Here is a 27,478-nt window from a genome sequence, read left to right as displayed (position 1 = left end):
CTTATTTCAAAGAAACCAGCCAACAGAGACGACAAGGAAGCTACTTACCTACACAGGTCTTCTCATCCTCACCCAGCACGTAGGGGTCTGTGCACACACACTGGAAGCTCCCCTTGGTGTTCTTGCACTTTGCAGAGGGGTGGCAAGGTGGGTGTGTCAGATCTACACACTCATTAACATCTGCAGGAATAGTGCACAGTCAGTAGTAGGTAAAAAAGAGCCCACAATCTCAACTCCTTATAGCAGGCCCTCCTTTTCCAGGCCAGCTCCCACCTAGGTCCACCGTGGGTATCAAGAACATCAATGTCACGGCCTTGCCGTTTTCCCAGGTGTTTGGCCACCTCATTTTTGCTGTGTTTGAGGTGAAGTACCTGCAGAGCACCTCAGTCCTGGATCTGTGGCCAGGCCTGTCTCAGCAGCTCCTGTGGCTCACAGTCTACCTATGTCCTTGCTTGGGTTGCCATTCATGCCTCCACGTAGCCCCCGCTGCCTTTTCCACATGAGTACGAGTCACTGACCATAAGGGCCAAACTTGCCTTTTCTGCCTCACTGTGTGCAGACTGTTACTGTAGAATCAGCTCTGCCACAGTGTGTGGGGCATACCATGCTTGTGAAAGGTAATGTATGACAGACAGATACCACGGCCTTCTCCTCTTCTCAGTGCACCTTGGGGAGCTTATTCTTAATTTTGCTGTATGCATTTATGTGTCTGTGTGTGTATGCTACAAGGAATCGCCACAAGCTGAGTGCTTTAGAACCTTGTTCCCTTTTTGTTCTGGAGACCAGAAGCTTAATGAAGGTCCCAAGGCCTTTACAATGTTCCCCCAAAGGCTCTTCCTTTCCTTTGTCCAGAAAAACTCTGGACAGCCTCTTGTAGACTCATTGTTGTATTCTTCAGTCCTGTCCAAAATGTCCTGCCTCTGTGTTTTCTCTTGCATGGACACTAGAATCTGTGTGAAGGCCACCTGGAAGCATCTGTAAAGATTTTATTTTTAAGTAGGGTTGCATCCTGAGATACTGAGGCTTAGGACTTGGGGACAACAGTCAACCTCAGACTAACACATTTTGTTTATTCTAAAGAGGAGTCACTCTAGGAGCTAGTGAATTTGGGATCATATACATTCTGGGTTTTCTTGCAGAGGATTAATCCTGAGCTGGGTACTACAAGCTCATCCTGAGTGGAGACCTGTGCTTCCCACAAAGGAGAAGAGAAAATCCATTGAGGTTGGCCAGTTCATAAGAACTCTAGTACAAACTACATGGAAGACCAAGGTGCTGTGTCTGACAAGATTCTGATATTTGCCAAGAGCAGTAGAAGGTATCCTCAGATCACCATGAAAGTATCTTCACAGATCTACCTATCCCTGAAAGCAGACATAGAAATAGATGCATGCATTTCTTATACACATGCTGTGTAACAATTGTGAAAAGCCACAGACAGGCAGCTTCTATCTGTTGGAATCCACAGCTTAAACAGGACTCAATCACACACACTTGGATTTTCCCATCAGTTTTACATGGATGGTGTATTAGTTACTTTTTCATTGCTGTGATGAAACACCATAACCAATAACACCACACCTCATGAGCCTCCCCAAACAGTGAAACCAACTGGGGACCAAGTACGTGAATGCCCAAGACTATGGGAGCCATCTCACTTAAACTACCACATTCCACTCCTGGACCCTATAGGCTCATGGCCATATCATAATGTGGAAAACATTTAGTCCAACTCCAAAAGTCTCCATAGTCTTTGAGTGTTAACATGGTTTAAAAGTCCAAAGTCTGTTTCTCTTCTGAGACTTAAGGCAATCTCTTACATGTAACCCCTGTAAACTCAAAAAGCAAATTGCATACTTCCAATCCACAATGGCACAGAATATGCACTGCCATTCCAAAAGGGAGGAATGGGAGTATAATGAGAAAAAAAAAATCAACATGGAAAATACCAAATCCTGTAGTTTCATGTTTAATGTCAAAAGGCTTAGCCAGATCTGCCCTTCCTACTTTGCTGTCTGCAAGATCTCTCCACCCACCCCGTCTCTCTGGCCCTTTCCACTACCTGTGTTCAGGTCTCCTTGGCAGATACTCCAAGGCTTTGACGTCTGAAACATCTTGTGTCTCCACTGAACACATAGGCTTCATTTTCAGAGCTTCATGCAATGGCCTCTCAGGGCCTCTTGCTCAGGACCTTCAAAGCAGAGACTCCCCTGCCACACAGTGTCTGGCCTCAGTGGCTCTCTGAGACTGTAGAAGAAGATTCCATGACCTCTCTACTCTCACATCATTCCCAACTATAAAGTTAGTACCATGTGGATGACATACTGCTAAGTTATGCTCCCAGCCTGGGGTGGACTGTGGACCCCCTGAGTCACATATGTAGCACCATTTTTTTGTTATTCCTTCCTAGGCCTCTTCCTTCCACAACTCTTCCCTTTATTCCACTGCAGATCAGGCCTCTCTTTTATCTTCTAATCTCCTTCATCACAAGCCTGGGTTGCAACATTAAGTTTCCTGGTGTTCTTTATCTCTTTAAACTATTTTGCATTTCTTTTCGTCCTACTTGCTCATTTTCATTGTAGACATGCATATGAGTGATTACTAACAAACATTTGATAGAGTCAATATTAGGATATCTTAAAAATCTTTAACAAATAATTAAACTATTACCTTTAAAATTACCCCCAGGCAAATTCTTAGGACAAAGGCAGAAAATAGCCCCACTTTTACCAAAAATCTCACAAAAATAATGCTCTCTAACCCTGTTGCTAATATTGTTCTCTTCTAGAATCTCTTGAGATGGTCTTCCACAGCCCACAAAGCTCTTATCACTCTTATCTAAAACTATACTAGTAGAAAGGTCATTAAACTCCCCTGCAGCATTCAGCCACTTTTCTGGTCCAAAGTTCCAAAGTCTTCCACATTCCTTCAGAAACCAGTACGAGCAAGCAGGTCTTGCCCAGAAATAGCACACTCGCTAGTACTAACATCTGTATTCATTACTTTTATATTACTGTGATAAAATACTATCATCAAGGTAACTTGAAGAAAGAAGGGTAGAAATGTGTAGCAGCAAGTATGCATGGCAGCTGGAACAGCTGAGAACTCACTTCTTGAACCACAAGCACTAGAGAATAAAATTAAAATGGCATACGACTTTGCGAAGTCTGTCCCTAAGTGACACACTTCCTCCACCCAAGCCACATCTTTTAAGCCTCCCCAAGCCTCATTTACTGGGAACCAAGCATTCAAATTCCTGAGACTATAGGTTTTAACTCATTCAAACCATCACAGATGGATTTTAGTGGCTAAATGGGACTTGAAAAGAGAAGAGAAAAATGATCTCTTTGGATTTTCTATGCCAAATAGTTAAGGTTGTAGCTCTTCTTTCTAGACCACAAAATATCTCTATCATTCTCTAAAGGCTTGCTTTATTTCCTTGTAATTTTTCCTTTGGATAGATGTAGTTAGAGGTAAGACTTAGTGAAGACACCTGTCTGAATAAACACATCTGCACCTACAATGTCTTCTCAATGCACCTCTGTGATTTGCATGTTTTAAGAATATTAGAAAAACAATAAGGCAGAAAACATGGATTTGTATTCGTAAAACTAATAATCTCTCTTCTTTCCTTCTTCCCATCCTGCTCTGCAGAGACACCTGCAGTTTTAAGGTCTCAGTCCTGTCATGCTCTCTGCAAGCTCATGAAGTCCTTTCTCTGTGCATCACATGCAAACAGGTGCCATTTCTTCCAAGCAAATAAGAATATATTCTCACCAGACATGCCGCTCTGTCACTTGCGTTTTTGTCTAGCGGTGTATCTTAAGTGAACTTGATTCTGCAGTACTAGCAGACACTCTTTCATGTACTCAGCATGGTATTTCATGGTGGGCACACATTCACCATGAAAAGGGCACTAGGCCTTTTTATTCATGTTGTACACTCACCAATCAATTTAAATAGACAGCCAGTGAGCTGGATCCCATGGCCACTCTCACCGTAGTTTTGAAGAGTTGGAGGCAGGAGTGAATTGAGTGACCTCAAGGGGCAGAGGATTTAGCTGCTGAAAGAGCTGTTCTGGTGTGGAGCTGCTGAGTTACTGCCCTGAGGAAAGAGGTCACAGTTGGTGCTGCTCAGTGGGTGCCTCACCCTTAGCACACTTGGCTTTGCAGTGTCTCAGAGACAATGCCAATTTCATCTCAGAACTGTTGGCTCTGGAATGCTGCTTGTCTGAGAAGCAGATGTTGGATGTTGTATCTTCTGGTCACAGGGTCTACACTATGAGCTCATTTGCTGCATGTAGAAGCCATGCCACCTGACACTCCTACCATTAGGAGCACCTGGGCAGCTCAGAAATTAAGCCAATTGGTTACTAAGTCCTTGGTACCTGACTACTCTATGATTTCCTAAACTTTATGGATCCAAGAATCATTGAAGGGAAAAGTCAGGATAAAAACAGCTGATGGGGGTAGGCTGGGGACAAAAAAAAATGATTTCTATGATATAAAATTTTGAAGTAGATGGAAGAATGTGCTACTGTTAAGAGTTCATCAGAAAGGAGCCCTATGAACTGTTATGTCAGCTCAGATTCAGTTAGGCAGTGGTCCACTCAAGCAGACTGAGGACAGGTGGAATTTCCTTTTGCTAAGCTTTCCTTTGTAGTCATAAGTCCTAAAGCAAGTAGACTGGATGAGTATGTAGAAGTTCAGGTTTTTAGAAAAAAAAAAAGAAATAAGGTGTTCAGGCTAAGAGTATACTCTGCCAGGGCTGGTCAGCCATAGAACATCACTGTGCCAAAGCCTGAGGGTCAGACCCCAGGGAGACAATGCCAGCAGGGAGAATCAGCAATCCTAGTCAAGTGAGCATTTCTTGTTTCTGTAGTTGCTAAGCCAAAAGAGCATGAAAGCGTCCAGGTTTGTCATGATGTTAATGGAGATTAACTATGGAATGAGATTAAGTCAGAGTGATCAAAGCAGCAGTTGTTAGAAACAACACATGCACACAGACGTTGCCACATCATAGAACATCTGGGTTTCTTCTGTCACTCTTTCCGCAGACATTCTGTCTTCTGGCAGAGAATTTTTGATGGTGTTCCCAGTGATAAAATCCTTGGCCTTGCTTCTCTAGCTCACTGTTGCTCCTGATTAGTCCCCAAATAGAGTTGGGGGAGTTTGTCAGCTCTGGGGCTTCACAGTACATACTCTACTGATACAAATTTGGGAGAGAAGAACTATTGGTTTATATCCAAGTTTCTAGCCCAGATTGGTGTTTTCTTGTAGTAGCTTCCATCTCTTACCTGGTGGGCTCCGGACCCATTGATTTCTGGGCAGCCCACCTTGCTGACTGTCAGTTTCCTAATTCTGCCTCCTTTCTCCCTTGTCCTGCTCTTAGACAACAGTCCCACACTGGGCTAACTCGACACGGCTATCTGCCATGGTGTGCAGAACACAGGAGTCCGCCATGGCCAAGGCTGAGACTTGGCCCTCCGCCTCTTTGCTACTCAGGGTTTAGAAGTGATGAGCACTGCAAGCCTTCAAGAACAAAACAATGTGGATTTCAAAGTTGAAACGAAATGCTCATCCCTGTGGCAAAGGAGATATAAGCTAGAGCTCGCCCTCAGACACTGGCCGTGGGAAGCTCAGAGGTGTCTGGCACATTCACAGAGCTCTGCAGAGTCACACCACCTTTCCACAGCTCTTAAAAAAAGGAAAAAAAAAACTTTGGATTTTTATCTCAGCCCACCAAGTAGCCAAGTTCTTTCATGATGTCATCTCTGCATTCGGAGACTTTGCTAAATGTATCCCACAGCACAAGGAAGGCTGGTGCTGGCAGTCACTCCTTCCATGGGACCACTTGGTATGTAGGGTCTGGCTTCCATCCAGCAGTCTCTCGGTCATGTGACTGATGAACACTGAGAAATATATCTCTTTAAAAGCAGGCCTCCCGTGTCTTCCCACAGAGCTCCCTACCCCTTGCAGAAGGATTACTCGCAGGAGGCACATCTTCAGGAAGACAGAAGGTACTAGCTAATGTACCAGTAAGTATTGCTGGCAAGGAACTAGAGCCCAGGGGCAGCCTTTCTCACAGACTTGTCTCTCTGTAGACAAAACCTCGGACTCTGGCTGACACTCCTGCAAAGTTTCCGAGCATCTTGGGGGCGATCCCTACTCATCACACTCCCAAGGGAGAAGTGGGTGGAAGGAATCCAGGGAAGTCCTTACAGCAGGACCTGAGAGCACCCGTTTCCTTCTGCTCTCCCATTACTGTGCATGAGAAGGACTGAGACGTGATTCCCTGAGCCCGAGGAGGCCAAGGACTCAGCTGGGAAGGGATGATAGTTGTGGGTCTTCCTATGGGTGCCTGGAGTGAGAACCTTCTGTCATTTCATCTGGGTAATGGACTCTGTATGTTCTTTTCTTAGCCTTGTTTAGAATTGGCTCATTTTCTTTTCTCCTTGCCTAAATCACCACGAGGCCAGATTTGATGTGAGTGTTGTTTTGCCATCTGGGGACAGCAAAGAAGTATGGCTAATAGAGGGATATTCTTCTCCCTCTATACCAGAACAGCTCTTAGAATACACCTGTGCTCAGAACAATATTTTGGTGAAGGATGTCCACTGGGAAACAGATTGTTTTGTAATCGCCATTAACCTCCACCCCATATGACACCACTGACCTTTACAGACAGGAGGCTCTAAGTCCCAGCCATTCTGGGTGCATGTGACCTGCTCCTGGCCTTGCAGCTTGTATCCATGGAGACAGGAATACACGAGTACTAGCTTCCCAGACTCTTCACAGTGCACAAAGTTCCCATTGTCCACCTTGTCTGGGAAGGCACACTTGTCATCTGTGGAATGTTGAAGGTCAAAATGCAGTGAAACCACAAGAAAGAAAAACTCTAGAACATCAGACCTGCTGTGGGCTGAGCTGCACCTCTTAACTATAACTTTATGCTACAGTGTGTGTGTATATGTGTGTGTGTGTGTGCGCGTGCAGCACCACATTTGGAGACAGAGGCTGCAGAGAGGTTCCCTCGGTCATTTCTTGGCCTGGGATGGAAGTGGTTAATAGGTTTGTATGTGTATCTCTCTCCATAGGCATGTGCAGTATGCATCTCTGTTTCTTTTGGCAAATAGGTCCCAGGTCCTGGAGAATTGCCTGCCATGTAGCTAATTCGTCATCTCCCACTTGAAGCCAAGTCTTACATGGCACAAAGCTGATGTCATAGTGAATGAAAGAGTAAACACTTTGTGTGGTTGAGAAAATACTTCAGTGGGTAAAACGCTTGCTATGCAAGTGTGAGGCTCAGAATCTGGACACCCAGAGCCCATATAAATTTTGTCTGGGTATGGCAGTCTGACCTTAATCCCAGCACACAAGAGGCAAAGACAAAGAATTCCCAGAGCAATCTGGCTAGCCAAACCAACAAGTTCTAGGGTCAGTGGGAGAGACTGCCTCAGTAAAGGAAGGTGAAGACAGATGAAGAACACTCAATCTCAAGTTCAGGCCTCCAGATGGATGCGTACAAAAGTGTGTACCAAAGACATGAATACATACAACATCCACACACCACACACATACATATACAAACATAGAAAAATGATGTCTTGTGTCAATGGTAAATCATAAGATATGTCTGTCCTAAGCATGTACAGAATTAAAACCAAGGTGAGAACATTGACTCTGCCAATTAAATCTCAGAAATCTGTAGGTCTCCGCTCTTTCATCTTTTCTATATAGCCAAATGTCAGGTACTACCTGCTCTAAAGTGAGCACTCATATGCTGCTTCTCAGCTAGGAGGACTGAGCCAGCAGGGTTCCAGGAGGCTCTTTACTCATCCATGGTGGCCAGAACTCATAAGCACAGAGCCCATGGCAGAGGAGGACAACGGGGTGTGGCTGGTGCCAAGGCCCAGGAGCTGCTAAGCACAGTGTGTGAACCTGGATGGGTCATGGGTCTGTCAACTGTTGCAGATCTCTGACCTGATTCTTAGTGCTCATTGGGATGCTACCATTCTACAGGAGAAGATGGGGCTCTGGTCTCACCAGTACTTACTCAGCAGCACAGGTTTAAAATCGGCCTCTTTGAGAGGTTACAGTGACTTTAGTAACAAGAGGCTCAAAGTCACCTTGTGGAGAGGTCTCCTTCCATACTTTGAGGTTCATGCTAGGGATGTCCTCACAAAGCTCAAAGTCCTGGGGGAATTTTCCAGTACGGAAGGCATCCACGGGTACCCTGGTAAGGCCAGTGTTGTCACAGATGACCCGAGGTAGTGAATGCTTTTCCAGTTCCTGTCTTTGAGCGTCTGTGAAGACGTGACTGTTCTCCCACCAAAACCTGCACAGGAGAAGGCATGTGAGTCAGGGGTGGGATGTTCTGCTACTTCTGTTTCCTCATGTACTAAACATGCCTATGGAGAAGCCTGTCAAAGGGTTGCCACAGCACCCAGGGCCTGTGAGAATCAGGCATTGTGGACATGAGGAAGAAATAAAAGGGATGGGCCAAATAGAGGACAGTGTGAGCTGACTGACTTATAAAGAAATGGCTATTCTGAGACTGTATGGGTGCACCCTGCCTCAGAAACAAGTGTGGCAACAGCCAAGTCATTCACAGGAAGAGGTGCTATTCATCCCAAGGTCCAAGTGTTGTTCTTGTCCCTACCTGCAGGCTGTGGTCAGCAGTGAGAAAGAAAATGTTAGTTCTCCTCAGACTATCAGTGCTGTAGACAAAGCTCCAGTTTTCCACAGCCCTTTATCATGTAAAGAATGTCTCTATTTCTACTTGGGAACACATTCCTTTAGAATGTGAGAAGGACATGAGATCTGCAAAAGTACCACAGATGTACTTGGGCAGCATGAGAAGGAGTCTCCTGTATATTAGTTGGTTGATTGAAATCCTGTTTTTTTTTTTTTTTTTTTTGGAGATGCCCAGCCATAAACACTAGAGTGAAAAACCACATCACCACTTCGGCATCTGCTAGAGGCTCCTGGACTTTGCCATTGAACCTGACCCAAAAGCCATGTCATACTCAGGGGAATCCAGAAAATGACCTCTTTCCCAAGTTTGTGTCTTCTTGTGTCCCAATTATGTCAAGGCACATGCTTTTTCTAAAGACAGTTTCAGTGGAGATTAAAACTTCCAGGATGTCATCCAGGTGTCTTAATTGTGTGAAATGCCATATCCCAAAAAACAATGGCAACTTTTCTAGAAAAGGTCATGAAAGAATTCCAAGGCTGAGGCTAAACACTGAGATATGTTTGAAAAGCATTTTGATGGAGATAGAGGGATAGATGGAGGGAGTCAGGCAGAGGGAAAATCTAGTATGCGGGAACCATTAAAAAAAAAAAAAACAAAAACAAAGAAAAGCTTCTTTGAATTTTTTTTCTTTATGGTTCCATAATTATAATGTTTCATGCTTTACATTCCCCTGATCATCTGGTGTCAGATCATGAGATGGACAGATAATACTCCTGGTTTCCTAACCCCTCTAGGTGTATAAAGTTCAACATTCTAGGCTGAAAAGGAGGAAGGAGCAAGTGCTGGGGCAGGCAGGAGCCTCAGCCAACTGTGTGGGGCTGGAGGTGGAGGTGTGGTGGGAGATGGGAGTGAGTCAGTTCAGCTGAAGACCTCTCCTGGGCACCAGCAGGGGTCCACATCTGTGTCAAGGTCGGCCCATCTGTCCAGTGTCAACAGTGTCAGTGAACGGCCAAAGACGGAAGCTGTACATTGTTGCTGAGTTTCGTTACGTGCCTTCTCATCCACATGACTAGAAACATCGGAAAACAATAGTCATGTTTCTAAGTGAACAGAATATTTTATGTCTTGTGGTCCTTTTGCTTGGTGACAATGTTTTTATTGTCAAGGATGTTGCCTGAGAGGAAACCTGCCCACGTGAACACTTGAGCCCAGGTCTAGCTGCTGCATACAAGCCTGATATGGAGCATTGGGATATGCCCAGAGTGCTTTGCCACAGGTACTTACCTGTCCCCATCCCTCAGGGCCCTCATCTGCTTCCCAATGATACAGGCAAATAGAGGGCCAGTGCGGGCCCCCAGCAAGAACTTCTCAGCCAGGCCTCCCAACCAGACGTCTATGTTGTCTGTGTGCTTGTACAAGTCCATTATCTTGTTGGCTATGCTTTTGTTGGCGATGGCCTTGTTCAGCTCAGCTGATGTCTCCAGGCGGGACAAGCCACAGAACTCTCTCCACTCGTTGTAGCCTGCACAAGAAGCAGAGGACGGGTCTGGCTATAGGGGGGGCGCTTGAGTTTCATCAGTCCACCCACAGACTGTGCTGACCCCTGGAAGCCAGGGTTACAGAGACACAGCCCCATCTGCTGGTCCCTGCTGGAGCGTGGCCATTTACCTGTGGCATGGAATTCAGCCCTATGGAGCACAGACCATACAGCGCAGACCTGAGGCTCTTGTAAGGACTGTATTTTGGGGTGAATTGGTATTAGAAAGGGGGCTGAGTTGAGACACATCAGTGTCTCAGATTTATCCTGTCACTGGATCAGTCTTCTTCTACTGAGTTATGGTGACAGGTTACACACACCCTCTTTGGAGCTGTTGATGCTCCAGAAGGACACTGGGAACGCATGGAGAACAAGAGCACACCAGGACACACACATGCAATTATGTGCACAGCAATTATTCATACACTCTGCCACCTCTCAAGCAAACATACCCATATTCAAACATACAGACACTCACTTATATACACAAACTCATAAACACAGACACACTGTTTTATACACACTCTCACAGACATACTCTCTTTAATACACATGCACCCTCAAGACACTCTTATAAACATACTCACCCATAGACACATACTCTCACATACATACACACTCTTATACACACACACATGCTCTCTTATACAGATAAACTCATATATACACTTTCTCTCATACACACATACAGACACACCCTCTTATAAACATATACACACACAAAACATATACATTCTTATACACACAATCATAATACACACTCACAGACTCATACTTTATTTTACACACACACACATTCTCTTATAAACACAAATACACACTCTCTTACACAGACACACTCACAGAAACACTCTATCTTACACACACACACACACACACACACACACACACACACACGGAATACTCATATGCAGATGTCTGTCTTCCCTTGTCTGACTGTCTCTAACACTGCAGACTGTCTATCTACTTCAGGGTGGTTTCAGCGTTGCTGGGAAAGCCCAGTCCTGGCCCCACGGGCTCAGCATTTCTCACTGCTCCTTGTGCAGTACTCTGGCTTTGCGGGGCTGCTTTCTCCACCTGACACATGTACAGCGCATTACAGTACCCTTACAATACCCTCCTGCAGGATGTCTTTGGCCTCATCTGCACTTCCTCCAGAAGTCTCTCTTCCTTCTGACAGTGATGGGAAGTGCCAGGCACAGTCTGCTGTGGGACTCTATTCTGAGGTCTCCACAGAGGTGACAAGGCATTAATGGGATAAAAGCTTTGGGGACTCCCATGTGACACCCTCCCCATGTGTGACAGAGCAGAATCTGAAGAAGTGATCACGCATTTTCCGGGAGGTCTGAGAAGGGATGCTGGAGTGCTAAGAGCCCCGCTGAGCCAGTGAATGGGGGTGGGAGCATCTAGCTACAGGGAACAACACAGAGGCAGCAGATTACAGTAAATAAAAGCCAAAGCGAAGAAAAATCACCAGTGAGATTTAAAATCTGTGATTTAGAATGCTGCCATCCAATTGTATTGATGGCAGCTTGATGATAGAAGCTCCTTGCATTCTGATTCAGGAGAAGCCCGTGTCTGTTTAATGTAGCTGTGTGTTTGATGTTTGTGTGTGTCTGTACGTATGTGTGTTTGTGCACCTGTCTGTATTTATATTTGGTGCATCCAAGCATCATACCACGTTTTCCCAGAGCCATGGCTCCTGAGCTTCCTGGTCACAAGACTGTTCAGCTTCAACTCAGTGTCTGCTGTGCACAGCTGGACCTGGCGAGTGGTAGCTCATTGGGAAGTTCCCTCTTTGTTCTCTAATTCCAGATGGGTCACCTCAGTCATCTCTCTCAGGAGCCATCTAGCAAGATGACAGCTCTCTCCTTTCCTGTCTCCCCTGTTCTGACAAGTCCCATAGCATTTTGACTCCATCCCAGACCACTTTAGGACAGACCCTCAGAGAAACAATAATCTCGTGAGAAGCGACATAAAATCAGTGAACCTTATTTATATATCTTAAAAAGACATGTATTCCTGCTGCTTGCCATGGAGGTTGGGAGTATAGCAGTTATTTCATTATATATCCAATTGAAGGATCATTTACTTTCAGGATAACTGGAGCATAAAGAGTGAATGGATTACACTCAAAAGTTGGGAGAGAGATTTCTCAGGGGCCATAAGCAGCAGATACACCCTTCCACAGCTCATAGAAGCAAGAGCTTAGGGTAGGACCTGAGCAGAAGGGGCGGGGCCTTCCGACACATGCAGAAGGAGGGACCCATTCTGTAACTTCCCAGGATATACTTGCTCTCCAAATCCAAGCTGCTACACTCCTTTGGAAGGCTGCAGTGAGGGCATGATGACACCAACTGCACCCTGAGGTCAGAGCTTCAGAACAGCAGCCAAGCAGCAGAAAAGCAGCTGCACCTTTTCTGACGCACATACATCAGGCAGAGGTCACTGGGTTAGACAAGGCATCAGTGTGGAAGTTCCTGGGGACCTTGGTGCTCCACACTGAGGACTCCATCATGGTGCTGAGAGAGACTCTGCAGTCCTGCAGCTAGATGTCCTTCACAGACTGGGACTTGCCCCCAGGAGATACAAGAAAACACAACAGAAAAGATATCTCAAGTGCAACTTGCAAACAGAGACACAGGCTCTTTTGTTGAGCTTGCATGGGGTAGAGGGTGTCTGTCTACACACACAGGTATGTAGTTAGCTACAGGCCTGGCACATACCTATAATCCCAGTTGCTTGGGAGGCTGAAGCTGAAGGATCATGAGTTTGGAGCTAGCCTGAACTACACAGCAAAACATCATCTAAAAAACACAGAAGCCAGCCAAACAACCAATCCAACAAACACAACACACAAGTCAGAAGTGTAATAGATTCGTGGGTGTATTTCGCTTCACACCGGACGGTGACCCAGAAAGTCCTTCCTTCCGGACATACTGAAGTATACCATCTAGAGCCCTGACAGACCTGGTAAGCCATGGTCTCGGCCTCTCTGTAAGTTTAGTGATGCCAGATCCAAGGTGCCCGCATTAGACAGCACAAAGAGCCTCTCAGTCAACTCCTCATTCATCAGCTGCTCCTGTACCTGCAGCTTGGCTGGTCTTGCCAGGAGGCCTCTCACTATTGGATCCAAACCACCTGAAAAACATCACACACAAATCAGAGAGGTCTCTAGGTCCTTGCTGAGTTCTGGAGACAAGAGACAGGTTCTCAGTTACAGCACGTGCTCATTTGTAAACATCAGCGCACCTTCACCAAATGACCATATGCAAGCCCAGAGCTTTCTAGGTTTCCATTACCGGCAACCGGGTGCTGAGGACGCACCTTCAGCTCCTCAGGGACCAGAAATAAGCAGGGTCATGCTACTCAGATTTGTCATTATTTATTTTCCAGCAGCAGAATGTTGAGAGTCAAAGGAAATATTCACTGGCCTCCACTGTCCAGAGCAGAGAGACAGTTTGTCTGGTGTAGCAAACTCTCAGTTTCTCAAGGACTTTGCTCTGTCCCCCACTGAACCCTGGGTCATCCCCACAGAAGGCCTCAAAGGAAGCAAACCAAATATTTCTCAGGTTTTACCCACCTTAGCTGCATGAATCCAGAGATACATGAATAGTATCTACTGAGAGGCCAGTGGGCTTAGGTTTCCCTACCTCCACCCCACGGCAAATGTGTAGTACATGTGAACTGGGTAGAGTGACTCGGAAAGACCCCAAACCTCTCCCCTCATGCTCTGCATGAAAGCAACCTGATAATCCATGAGGGAGCATACTGTCGGCTGCCATCATCTCCAACCTGTCCCTGCAGCTACCTTTTAGACAGCTAGAAGTTAATCAGAGGGACAGGAAGAACATGGGGGGGGGCGATAAATAAAAAGAAAGACATGGAGACACATAAAAACCACCCTTCAGAGCAGAAATGGAGAGCTACACTTTTGTTAATTCCAGCAGCCTGTAGCTCACGGGCTGTCTCACCAGAGAACAGATGTAGCGCTTAATGATTAAGCAATGACAGCACTATCTATAAGGTGTCTCTAGGCATTGTCTCTCTTTCTACCAACACAAAGAAAGCTCACTGTACCTGGATAAGCTCTTCTGAGCACTGAAGAGCTCCAGGTATGAGTCATGGCATTTCTCGCAAACATTTTACCTTTTTAAAAACTTTGAACACTGGACTGGGGGAATGGCTCAGTCAGTAAAGTGTCTTTCAAGGCAAGCACAAAAGCTCAAGTTTGCTCCTTAGAAGCCAGGAGAATTCTGGGTAGAGAGTGACGGTGTGTGTTTGTAATTCTGGTGTTGGGGAGTCAAACACAGGAATTCCTGTGGCTTGCTGTTCAGCCATAGGAACTTCAGGCCAATGTAAGACCTTTTCTCAAAGGAAGTGAATTGCTTTCCTAAGGATGACATCTGAGGTTGTTCTTCAGCCTCTGTTTGTACACACATGCACCTGAACACACAGAAACACGCATGCATACATGCATATGGGGAAAAGGTTTTGAATATACTTATCCTCTCTAAATACTGACACATTACATAGCATTAGCTTAATCAACCAGCATGGAAGGTGAAGGCTCATGCTGGACTACCTAGGCCTGTGCTCAGCTGTAGGTTTAAGTCAGGAGGAGGGGCATACCTTCCTGGATAAGCCTCCAGGGCCTGAAGAAGACATCATGCAGCTGCAGCCTGGGGAGGTCTTTGTGGTCCTGGAAGTCAGTGTTTAGCCGTCTCACCAGTGGATGAACTGTGGCGTGGCCAAAACGGAAGGCAGCAGTAGAGAAGATGTTGGACACAGTAGGGTTCACAGTGGGGTCATAGCCTTCATATGGGCCCACATACTGCCTGAAGGCATCAGGACCCAGGATCTTGGGGATATAATCCCTCATGGTGATGATCTATAAAGAAGGAGATAAGATATTTCTTAGAGCAGGGAAAGTTTTCAGCAAAGCTCAGGAATGCCTGCAGGACACCTGAACATTAAAGATTAAGCAATAGGGAGCAATTTTGCCTGGGAAGCCTTATGATAGAACATCATAGGATTGGTGAGTCTCCCAGAGGAGGATGCAGCCCACAGATGCAGGGAGAGATATGGAGAGGACCAGCCCATCCCACAGGGATGTTAAAAAAAAAAGTAGAGAAGAGAGAGAAGAGACACTAGATTGAGGAGGATAACACAGAAATCTGAGAGTATCTTTCCTGTTCATTGAGACTGCTATCACTTCCCCATTGAGAATAAGTCACTGGATAATTAATGTTCAGGTCAACCAAGATCTTCAGATATGCAGAATGAAACCCTCTATTCTACAACTATTGGGCTTATGTAAGAATATACCCAATGACTCACACCTCAAATATCGTAGAACTTTACTAAGGAGAAACATGGAAGCAGGGCCTTCACCCATCATGGCATTTTTGTACATGTGAATGATCAGTTGTAGACCTGTGTGCAGAGGCCCCTTGGCCCTTCCTTGCATGACTGGACAGCCCTCATTTAGACAGTATGAACTCCAAAGGAGGCAGCAGGGAAAGAGACTCCTCGCATAATTCCTGGGACTTGACCTCTGTAGTAACTCAATGCATATTCATGAGGCACCTATACTTGCCAGCACCTGCTAGGTGCTAGGAGAGAATGAGGCACCCAAGTCTAAATCCCCATTCCCCCCAGCCCGTGAAGCTTATGTTCAGAGAAGGGGAAACAGAAACAAACAAACAACAAAAACCAAACGGAAACCCACCATTGGTCAGGACTGGAAGTCATAACCAAGGAAAGAATGATCCCAAATTTATCTCCCAGGATAGGGGGAAGGCAGCTAGCTTGGGGAGAGGGGGCTTCTGTTGCCATGTTGACTGACACTGTGCTCTACACAGAGTAGAGCAAGCTCCATGAAAATGGCAGGGCTTTGAGGTTCCTGGCCATGTTAAGAAGCTACTAAGCAAAAGGTTCTGCCATCACAGATACTGATGTGAGGTTCTGCTAGGGGTACCCACAGTGATTTAAACAACAACAAAACATATCTGTTTAAATATGCCTGCCAAGCAAGGCTATAGGTACTCAGTGAAACACTTTGAACTCAGAGTTTATTATAAGTCTCAGTTTTAAAGTTTTGTATATCTCGTTTCTACTCTCTGATCTAACCCAGCACAACATAGGCACACACAGACATATGAATATAAAGGGACACACAGAAATACAATCCACTACAGAAACACACATAGAACAGATGCCCAGTACAATTCACACTCAGAGACAAACACGTAGACACATAAAGCACACACCAAGCACAGATACAGCACACACACACAGTACACATGGCTACTTAACCAGAGTCTACAAGACACCCAATGTGCACTTCTGTGTACACATAGGTCCTGGAGTATTTGACCACTTCTGTGGGGTTGCTGAAGATGGTCCAGCCCCCCATGTTACCTGTCTTCATGTCGTCTGGATGCTTGCATCCTTCAGACTGCCAACAACTCACAGGCTAATGCCTGGTCCTCAGGTGCCCAAGGCCATGGTAGGTCAGGTAATCCAGGCTGCGCCTTGCAACTATGCACAGGAGGACAACACTCACTTCCTATTTTGTTAGGGGACATTGCTTTTCTCTTCCCCAAGGGTCTCTGTGATGCCCAGTGCCCGGCACAGAGTCTATTCTAACTTGACATCGGAAGAGGGTTATTGAGGATAGAGTAAAGCCATCTCAATACTCCATAACAGCCCAGGGAGACTGTGGAGTCAGTACTGCTTTTTTTTTTCTTTTTTGTATGATTTTCTCTGTTACACAACTGATAAAGGACTAATCGGAATCTCCACTTAAGATCCTTTGACTTTTAAACAAAGTTAGGAGCCTCCCACATAGGGCCTCTGAAAGGCTCTGCCCTGCAGACTATCAATGCAGATTCTGAGACTTATGGCCAAACTTTGGGCAGAATGCAGGGAATCTTATGAAAGAAGTGGGAAATAGTAAGATCTGGAGAGGACAGGAGGTCTACAAGGAGAGCAACAGAACCAAAAAATCTGAGCACAGGGATCTTTCTTGAGATTCATACTGCAACCAAGTACCATGCATGGAGATAACTTAGAACCCCTGCACAGATGTAGCCCATGGCAGTTCAGTGTCCAAGTGGGGTCCCTAGTAATGGGAACAGGGACTGCCTCTGACATGAACTGATTGGCCTGTTCTTTGATCACCTCCCCCTGAGGGGGGAGCAGCCTTACCAGGCCACAGAGAAAGACAATGCAGCCACTCCTGATGGATCAGAAGGAAGGAAAGGAAAGGAGGACCTCTCCTATCAGTGGACTTGGGGAGGGACATACATGCAGAGGATGGAGGAAGGGAGGGTTTGGGAGGGGAGGAGGGAGGGAACTAGAGGGGGGATACAAAGTAAATAAAGTGTAATTAAAAATAAAGTAAAATAAAAATTAAAAAAGGAATCATAAAATAAAGACCTAAAAACTGACTCCTAGTTTAACTTGACAGAATGATTACGATCTCTGTTGTTACCCAAACACAACCAAGCCGAGATCCAGTTGTGCACCCAACTCATAGGCTTGCTACTAAGCACATGGGGAGCTATGGTCTGCTTGGCTCCTTGAGTTGCAAGTACCAGGCAGCAGCCCATGAGGAGAGCTGTTACTGCTGGGCACAGTTGTGGATACAGAAGGACTGTGGCTTTGCGGCTACTCTAGATGATCCACAGAGCCACAAGGAGACTCTTGCTTTGCCCACACATGCTTGCACCTCGGAAGTTTCCACTTTGAGTATCCCAAGGTGATCCTGTCAGAAACTCAGCAAGCCCACGGTGATCCTACTGGAAGCCACCGACAGGCTTGCCGTGCCCGTGCCCAACACACCATTTGGGCGCTCACACTGGCCTCACGGACACGGCCTGGAGACACCCACTTGTTCCTATCTGTACTGCCCACAGCCCCCCCCCCCCCCCCCGCACTGAGGCACATACCTGGTGCAGCGCGCCTACCACCTTGCGAGCCTCCTGGTAGGTAGTCTCAGCGCTCCAGTGTGTGTTCATGGCCTTGAAGGCCGCAGCCAGGCGGTTGTGCTCACGCAGCCACAAGGTGTGCACTGCTGCCAGGGCAGGGACCTCGCTGGCTCGGCCATCGCCAGCCAGGAAGCAGGGCGCACGGGTGGGTTGTGGGGCTCCAGGCTCTGGAGCGCAGGCGGTGGATGCGAAGGGCATGTAGGCACGGCCACTGTCTAAGTGGCGAGTGTTGACACGCAGCAGCCCCGCGGAGCTGCTCCAGTTGCGCAGCTGCTTCTCCGCGCCCGGGGAGCTGCCGTACACTGTGGACGCGTCCAGGAAGGAGGTCAAGCCATTCATCTGCTGCCTCGGGTTGGCTGCGGACAAGTTGCCAAAGAGCACCGCGTGCTCCCCAGTGCCACAGGCCGCCGAGGAGCGGTAGAAAGGCAGGCATGCAGTGGTCCCCGAGGTGTTCGAGGGAAGCTGTGGCAAAGGGGAGACCGGATGTCACCTCAGGCTCGTGGTGACTTTTAGATTTAGATTATTTTTAAGATTTTAAAGTCTTAAATCATAAAATAAAATTGGGTTGATTAAATGATGTAGGTAAGGGGTAGTGATTATTGTTGAGTGACCATTTCTGGCCCCAGAGCTTGCAAGTGGCATAGCCTGGGAGTTGTGAGATCAGTTACACACACAAAATGGTGGTGTACACAGGAGTGCATTGAATGTCCAAAGAAGCACATGGAGGAAGCTTCTGGGGACAGGGTATAAGAGGGAGACTTTGCATTTCATTTCAAGTTTTCCTGTTTAATTTTTTTAAAAGGGCGTAGGTTGTTTCATAATCAGTGAAGAGTTGAGGGAAATTACCTGTATGGGGAAGCAGGGATATTGGTTCTCACAGGTCTGCTGGCAGTCCACACCTCCCCAGAAGGCTGCTGTGCTGGTGCTCTGCGGTGTGAGGGCAATGTCATGATCGATGTACTGTCCCCATGCTGACAGGAAATCAGAATACTGGTCATCTTCAGTCACAGCCTCATTTGAAACTTGAATGAGGTGCCTTGTCACCTCCCGTACCTGGGGGAAAAGAACAGCTTGTAATGATGTAGTAGCCTGCACTGTGGACAATAATGGAGACCTTGGGGTCTGAAAGTCATGGCGAGGCTCTTGTTCAAAGCTCTGGAGCATCCTAGGAACACCTGTCACTGTGGACATGATGACAAGAGCCAAGATGAAAGTCTTGGAAACCTGCCCCTGATTTGTGGTGACAGGAGCACCCTAGGAGTTCAGGAGAAAGATCAGTGAATCTTAGTACCCAACTCTACCTGCTAGTCCTAACTGTTAGAAACCCTTGGCTCTCTCACTAAAAAAGCCACCTGAAAAACTGCCTACATGGGGGGATGAGTTTAGAGCTCTGTGATGGTAAAGGTGTCAGTTGACAGCTGACTGGTCAGCTCTTCACTTCTGGTACTGATTTTCCCTATGCTGAGCTGGGTTCTTGCTATCATACAGTTTGTGAATTCTGTTGTGGAATGCCATGAAAACAAATATTGGGTCATCCACTGATGTGAAGAGTCAAACTAGGGCCAAAGTGGACCATGCTTTGATGAAGTAGATCAATGGACCCAATGGCATATGTTGGACTGAAGGACCAGTAGGAAATGAATGCACTTCCCCCCAAAATGTGCTGCTGGTAATAAAACAGTTCTCAGCACCTGCGCATAATAGTGTATGCGAGTGTATTCATCAATGATAAATGCATGTCATTGCTCAGCCTTGTCTTCCACCTGATAAATACAATAATTTATTTGAGAATATTAAAGTTGCTTATCAAGAAGAAGGATGTAAAATTAGATGACAGTGACTTAAATTTCAGTTGTTCTCTTCACTCACTAAGTGTGGCTAGCCTTTGAAGCCATATCCATTGGTTTTATACCTCAGAGCTCCAACTTCTTAGGAAGTCTGGGAACACAAGGGGATGTTTGAATCCCTAAGGATACTAAATCATCCCAGTCATCACCTATTGTCTTCCAAGGCTGTGGGGAGTGTGTTATCATTTCATGAAGCCTGTTTCCTGTCTTGTTGAAGCAGTTTCTAAGTGAGTACTGACCGGGGGCAGTGGGAAGCCATTGTATAAGAAATTAGGGTTCCAGCCTCTGGGCTGACTGAAGCCATCTTCGTAGACAGGAGGCAGCCATCTTGCTAGGGCTGTGTTGGAGGCTCCCCATCTGGGGTGATCTCTGTGGAAAGAAATGAAGGAATGTGTTTGAGGTGTAAGAGTATGAAAAAATGTTGGGGTCTCATTACAATATAACTCACTCAACATGATACACCGAGATAGCCTAAGTCTCTGGAGATCAGCTTTATCAGCTGATCTTTCTGATGGATTTCCCTGGAGTTTGTGGAGGGAAATAGAAGCAGCCATTAAAAGTCTCCCAACCAAAACAAAACAAAACAAAACAAAAACAACAACAACAACAACAACAAAAACCCAGGGTCAGATGTTTTTAAGCACAGAATTCTACCAGACTTTCAAAGAAAGAATGAATTGTAAGATAAAACTTCAAGTTTTTGCAGAAAGAAGTAGAAGATTATCAAAGGATAGAAAGATTTCCTATGCTAATGAATTGGTAGGTAAATGTAGTAAAAATGGCCATCTTGCAAAAAGAAATCTACAATAGCCATCAAAATTCTAAGACAATTCTTCACATATCTTGAAAGAATTATTTTCAGCTTCATGTGGAACACACACACACACACCAGGATAGCTAAAACAATCCTGGACAATAAAAGAACTGATGGAGGTCTCACTATTCCCAATTTCCAGTTGTGCCACTCCTAATGACGCTCTGCTATACTCATAGATCAGTGCATCATTCAGCCATCATCACAGATGCTTCCTCCTGCAGTAGATGGGAACAAATACTGAGACCCACAGCCAGACATTACATAGAGAGAAAGAGACATTAGATCCCTCATCTCTAAATGGGATGCTCCATCCAATCCCTCCCCTCAGAGCTCAGGGAACCCTGCAGAAGAGAAAGGAGTATAAGAGCCAGAGTGGCTGGAGGGTACCAGCAGAACAAGGTCCTCTAAATTAACCAAGCTAAGTTCATATGAACTCAAGAGACACTTAGCACCAAGCACAGGGTCTGCATAGATGTGCTTCAGGTCCTCTGCATATACATTATAGCTCTCAGTTTAGTATTCTTATGGGACTCCTGGGTGTGGGAACAAGTGGGTCTCTGGATTCTGGTGCCTTCTCTTGGCTCTATTTTTCTTCTGTTGGTTTGCCTTGTCCAAATTTGATGTGATGGTTTTTGTTTTATCTTTATTATATTTTATTTTCTTATGTTGTTATCTCTTAGGAGCCTGTTTTTATCTCATGAGAAAGAGAAAGAAAGTAGGTCTAGATCCAGGGGGGAGAGGATGTGGGGAAGAACTGGGAAGAGTAGAGGGAGGGAAAGCTGTAATCAGTATATAGTGTATGAGAAAATAATCTATTGTCAATAAATGAAAAAAAAGAAAGTAGTTATCTGGATAAATATGCTCTTAGAATACAGAACTCTAGTGAGGAAAGTGATTTTTTTTTTTTTGCATGTGTGTATGTGTTTTTGCATGTGTGGTCAGAGGTTTGTGTCGGGTCTCCTCTTCCATTCCTCTTCTATGTTGACATGGGTCTTTTGTTGAACCAGCGCTTCACTATTTTGAGTAGTCCAGAATCCCTTGTCTCTGCCCTCTGAGCTTTGGGGTTACAGATGGGCTGCCATTGATCTGGCATTTGCATGGACTCTGGGATCCAGTTGTCACCCTATGTGACAAGCCCTCGACAAGCTGAGTCACCTCCTTAGCCCAGGCAATTGATTTTAAGATATTTTGGAGTGTTTCAATACTGTTTTTCCTTATCCACACTCTTGTGGATAGGCAGTATAACACATCCTTTGTGTGAATGAGATGGTCTGCAGACAAATGGAGTGGTAGACATTGGAAAAAAATGCTTAAAATGACTCTGGAAAGGAAAGGCCTCATTGTTTGCATGTCTGCTGTTTCGCCTAGGAACATTCCAGAAGAACTAGTTAGCAACAGGCTGTGGTGCTCCAAGGAGACTTGATGAGTTTTGTATGTCTGGGGAGACAGTAAGTGGAAAACAATTCTATTATTAATACTTCATTGCCATCTAGCCCACCAGCTGGCTCAGTTTGGAGTAGTGCTTTTAATTAGCAACACGAAGGCAGCCAGCCTTTTGTACAGATTTGTTACAGTCAGCTGTTCCTTACTGGGGCTCCATAAAGTACAGCACTCAGGGAGGCCTTATTTCACCCAGTACAAACTAACATGTTTATACAGTCTTGCTGGGATTTCTTTTTTTTATCCACCAGTTGACTTTTATATTTCAAAAGTTCACTAGGCGGTCTTAGGTGCTCAAGAACCCTGGGTTGCCATTGTGGACACAGTGTGTCCCTGGACCTGTACAGTTAGGGTTAGCTATTTAACAAGACCTCAGACAGACATTCCTGAATACCTCTTGCTGCTCTGGACCACATGGGAACACCTATCAGCAGGTGCTGAAAGAGCTTCCATCCCTAGTGGAATCCATGCACTGCACTGCATTTATCTTTAGTTCTTCCTTTATTAGGCTTGGGTTAATGACAGCCATGCAAACATGTTGACAGCGGCAATGAACAGAAACATTTCTGAAAGTGCATTTCAGGGGAGTGGTGCCTATTCTTTCATAGCTGACTGGGACATAGGCACAGGCACCAGTATTGTCATCTCAGTGTTCCATGTTTTAATGAGGAAGAAGCCCTTTACCTCCTGTTCAAAAGGGAGCATGAAGCTACTATTATGCTAAGAGATGCCATTCAGCTTATGTTTTTCTGGCCATCTACCCAGACCCAACACCTAGGAAAAAGCAGCAGAACAGCCCTAGGTCATTTATGAAATTAGCATTTCTTTGCACTTCCATAGGCATGTTGCTTTCCCAGCAGTAAGGTAGAATTACATGGAATGCTTTGCATGGGCCCACAGACTTTCCCCAAAGGAGATGAGTGTGTTAATTTCTCCTAGGAAAGCTCCAGAAAGTATCAATTCACAAATTATAATTTTATAATCAATTCACAAGTATAATTTCACAAATTATATTAAAATGCAAATGAAAAAGTAGGGGTTAAAGGTGCATGTGAGTGTGTGCCCATAAGACACGCATGTAGGGAAAGTGCTTACTTTGCATGTAAGACACAGAAATCATCAGGCCTCCTTGGAGCATCACACCTGGTGCTAGCTAGTCCTTCTGGAATGGGCCTAATTGAAGCTGTCAGTTCTCAAAGTTTAATTTAACTATTAGGGAATGATTATAGACATCTGTACAACAAATTACATTCTATGTGCAAATAGGGGTGGGAATGCTTCTGAAAACGGAAACATATCCATCAAATTTACTTTTCAGGGTTTTACATTTCCCCTATGAATTACTTCTGTTCTTTAGATTCTATTGAAGAGAAATGTCCCTCAAGAAGAGGACTGAGAGAGATCAGCCTGTAGGGAAGCTGACATGCTGGCTCTTAGTAGGGTTTGCCTTCTGTAGACCAAAGCACATAGATATCTTTGAGTAAAAGGCACAGTTGGTTAGGCAAAGGCTAGATTCTTTGAAGTCATATTAACCCCTCAACGGGCCAGGTCATCAGGCTCATCACACCTTCCAGAGGCTGAAAAGCCTGCTTTAATTATGAGATCCAGTAGTAGCCTGAGGTCAGACAGGTCACCTACTTATGGTAGGAACCCTTCAGGACTGCTCTCCTTGGAAAAGCATGCTGAGTTACAATGGGATAGTTTGGGGCTCAAGCCTGGGGTCAAGAACAAGGGAGTTGGCTGGCTTCTCTTCACCTTTCTGGGGGCTCTCATCCCTCCTTTGTGTTGGGGGACGCACTTGTTTAACACAGTACTTGTGCCACGGTATCTGTTTCGTCTGGACCATATGTTTAAGTTTTGAGGACAGGAGGCATGGTTCTGAAGTATCTTATGCTTGGGATCCCTCCACAGTGCCAAGCATGCATGAACGAGATGTTTGTACATCTTGCTCATCATCTTTACCTGTTCTGCTACTGCCTGGAAGAGCACTCCTTTTCTCTACCCTCCTGTGTGAGCCCACTGCCTACTGAAGTAAATCAAAGGCTTCTGCATTTGGTTGTTTTTTAGGTAGCATGTTTTCCTCCTTCTAGAATATTTCTTAAAGGCCATTTTAAAAAGATGAAAGAACATCCATGGTTTCCACTGGTATGTTCTGAGCTATGTGGGGTTGGGTAGATATGTTTCTATAAACCCTGAGTGTCAAGAACAGCTATCCTTTCTGTAGGGCTTCATGAATAAAGCTGAAGGCTCCTGCTAATAAACCCTCATAGAGGGAAAGGCTCAATAACAAAGTGACAGCAAGGGAGGGAGAAAAAGCCCCCATGGGTGGGCAGAACACACCCAGGTCTGAGAAACAGTTCTGAAAGGCAACTGCTGGATTGAAGGGCTGAGATTTTATTCATTTTCTTAGACCCAGGATCCCTCTAAGGAGGCAGTTCTAGGTCTCTAATCTCTACCCACAGGGAAGTTGAGGGAGGATGGGTCCATCCTTGTGCTTTAGAATTCCTGCATTCAGGGCACAGTTTTCAGTTCCTTGGGATGCAGGTTTGTGGAATACGCTCCCTGGTAAGTAGTTCTTAAGGGCTGTAATTTCAGGGAAGGAAACAGTGGCCAGGGAGGGAGAGTACTGCTATAGCCTATAACCACAGCATCTCTGCCATGGAAGTCTCTGGTGCTCGGTGGAGTTTCAGCTGGGGAGAAGAGGAAGCGATGGCAGTAGGGTAGCCAACTGGAGCTTTCTAGGAGTCAGCGGCAATCAGATCAGCTACAATTTACTGACGGTCAGAATTAGATTGCTACAAAGTCATGTTCACAGGTGATGGTGACAGGGAAGCTCTGCTTTGTCTCTTTCCTCACAGCCACCTGACCTAAGCCCTGTGAGTGGTAAAAGACATTGTCTAGATGATTATTCTTTGCTGGTAAGACCTATGCTGGCTTCTAGCATATGATGGAGGTTTTTGTTTCTGTTGGATTGTTTGTTTTTCTAAGTACAGTTAGGACCTCTGTGATCAGTTGTATATCTCCTTTAACTACCAGAGTTCAGCAATAAGCTCTCATGTATATGAGGCATGTAAACAACCTTTGAAATACATTGACCTTTGTTTCTGTAGTCACACAGAAAGCTCTCCTCAGCGCCCACTACAGATGTCACAGAAATTACCAAATGAGGGGTCTTCAGCTAAGATGATGGGTTGGAAGCCTCCTCCGATGGTCAGTGATGATCATCGACCTGATAGAATTTAGCATCATCTGGTAGATGCCTGTGTGTGCCTGTGGGGGACTATATCGATGTGGGAAGACACATCTTTATTGTGTATGAGACCATTCCTTAGGCAGGAGATCCTGGGCTATATAAAGTGGAGAGAGTCAGCCAAGCAGCAGCCAGCGATCAGTGTTTTCTTCTTTCCTGACTGTGGGTACCATGTGAGCAGCTGCTTCAGGGTCCTGCCAGAGACTTCCCTACAATGATGTAGTCCAGTACCATAAGTCGGAATAAACCCTTTCTCCCTTAAATTGTTCTTGTCAGGGTATTTTATCATTGCAGCTGGAAAAGAAACCCGAACAACTTTAGTGTGACCCACTGGGGTAAAAGAGGGGGACAATAAGCAGTAGTCTCTATTCTAACAAGAGCTAACAATGAGGGGGTATACCGGGTGAGTCCTCCAGAGGAGGCCATGAAGTTCTAGTGGGAATTCCAGAGAGATTCCCCAGATGAGGCTGTAGAAACGTGCCCAGGGGCTGGATACACAGCAGGGAGACTCAAAGGCTCTGCAGACAGAGACCGAACTGTGTCAGAAGCTAAAGGCTCACTGGGAATCAGGAGGGATGGCTTAAGAGGGAAGCATCCTGCTATTGCCTGGGTAGGTGGTGATCTCTGAGCTGAGAAGCCCATGGCTGAACTCAGGGGAGATGTACCAAAATCAAGACAAGAGAAGTGGCTTGATCTGAAATTGCATCTGACTTCGGAAGCGGACGGTGACATTGGCAGCCAGAGTCCCAGGAAGAGGAACCTGCCCAGCTAAAATGGTAAGCGACAGTGCGGGGTGTGGTCACATTAGTACCTTGGACATGGAAAATCAAGCCAGAGAAGCAAGACCACGCAGCGCACATGGAAGCTACCTAACACCAGTCCATTCTGAGGGATGGGAGAACCCAAGAAAGAGCTGACATCTCCTGGCAGCTCTGCAGAAACAACCCAGAAGGAGATTTGTTAGCGTGTAGGCGGTGTCTCCTTCAAGGGGCTTGCTCCCGGAAGATAGTCTCCCACCCATTCTCACTCCACACACTTCTTGGTTGCTCATCTAGTTCTACCCAGCCCTGCTCTGCAGCACTGTGTAGGGTCAAGGCAGGATTATTTACTCCACTATATATGGGAGCAGGATTAGGAGCGGGTTAAAATGGAGGAGCATGAAGAAAGTGGTCCAAGCCCTGATATAACAGTCTGGTTGCACTAGGTGGAATGCCCCAGAAAAACACACACACACACACACACACACACACACACACATTGAGCTAGGGTTTTTCTCTGAAGCTAAGTGACGACAAGAGGAGGAGGGCACTATGATGATTTGTGTCTAGCATGGGGCACATATATGGAGGAAAGCAAGATCTGCATGCCTCAAGGGTTGACAGGAGGAAGCAGACAGTCCTGGTAACACACTAGAGACAGGTAGGAGATTTGGAGTTATCAAAGATGCTGTCTGAGTATCTGGCTTGAGACATTAGGTGACAGTAATCCATTCTGTGATTTTATTACATAAAGGTGAGATGGAGCAAAAAAAAAAAAAAAAAAAAAAAAAGCTCTCCTCTGCTATCTCCAGTGCAGGGCATCCCAAGGGTAGCAGCTACAGGTAGTGGAAGTGTGAGAGAATGGGGCACACAGGGTAGATGGTCACAGTTCATGGATCTACAGCCTGCTTCTCGATGGCTTGCAGTCATAATCAAATCACGTGGGGCCCGTGACGGGTAGGGGGGTCTTCGCACTGTACCTGTTGTTGCAAGCCCCTGTGATGTGCCGGTACTTCTTTGCCAGGCAAGTGTCAGGACATCTTGGTGGCAGCATGAAAGGCAAGCATCCTGACAGGTTGGCGATCGTGCTCAGAAGGTCTGCTGATAGGCCATCTGCATAACAGGACAGAGCAGACCC

General features: G+C 45.8%; 1 protein-coding gene across 1 annotated transcript in view; it reads right to left on the bottom strand.

Annotated features, from left to right (window-relative positions):
• Tpo (thyroid peroxidase) overlaps positions 1-27,478 on the bottom strand; it is a 72,002-nt gene that overhangs the window by 3,996 nt on the left and 40,528 nt on the right. The window contains exons 5-14 of the mRNA XM_055621685.1: positions 27,321-27,453; positions 20,315-20,444; positions 19,075-19,281; positions 18,190-18,690; positions 14,867-15,125; positions 13,205-13,375; positions 9,982-10,219; positions 8,129-8,337; positions 6,676-6,846; positions 49-180 (exon numbers count right to left, since the gene is read on the bottom strand). Of these exons, the coding sequence (XP_055477660.1) occupies positions 49-180; positions 6,676-6,846; positions 8,129-8,337; positions 9,982-10,219; positions 13,205-13,375; positions 14,867-15,125; positions 18,190-18,690; positions 19,075-19,281; positions 20,315-20,444; positions 27,321-27,453 (2,151 nt within the window). The remainder of the gene's footprint in view (positions 1-48; positions 181-6,675; positions 6,847-8,128; positions 8,338-9,981; positions 10,220-13,204; positions 13,376-14,866; positions 15,126-18,189; positions 18,691-19,074; positions 19,282-20,314; positions 20,445-27,320; positions 27,454-27,478) is intronic.

This window comes from Psammomys obesus, unplaced genomic scaffold (genome assembly GCF_907164565.1).
Source record: "Psammomys obesus unplaced genomic scaffold, mPsaObe1.curated_primary_1811, whole genome shotgun sequence".
Lineage (NCBI taxonomy): Eukaryota > Metazoa > Chordata > Mammalia > Rodentia > Muridae > Psammomys > Psammomys obesus.
This window is presented reverse-complemented; position numbering and strand designations above follow the sequence as displayed.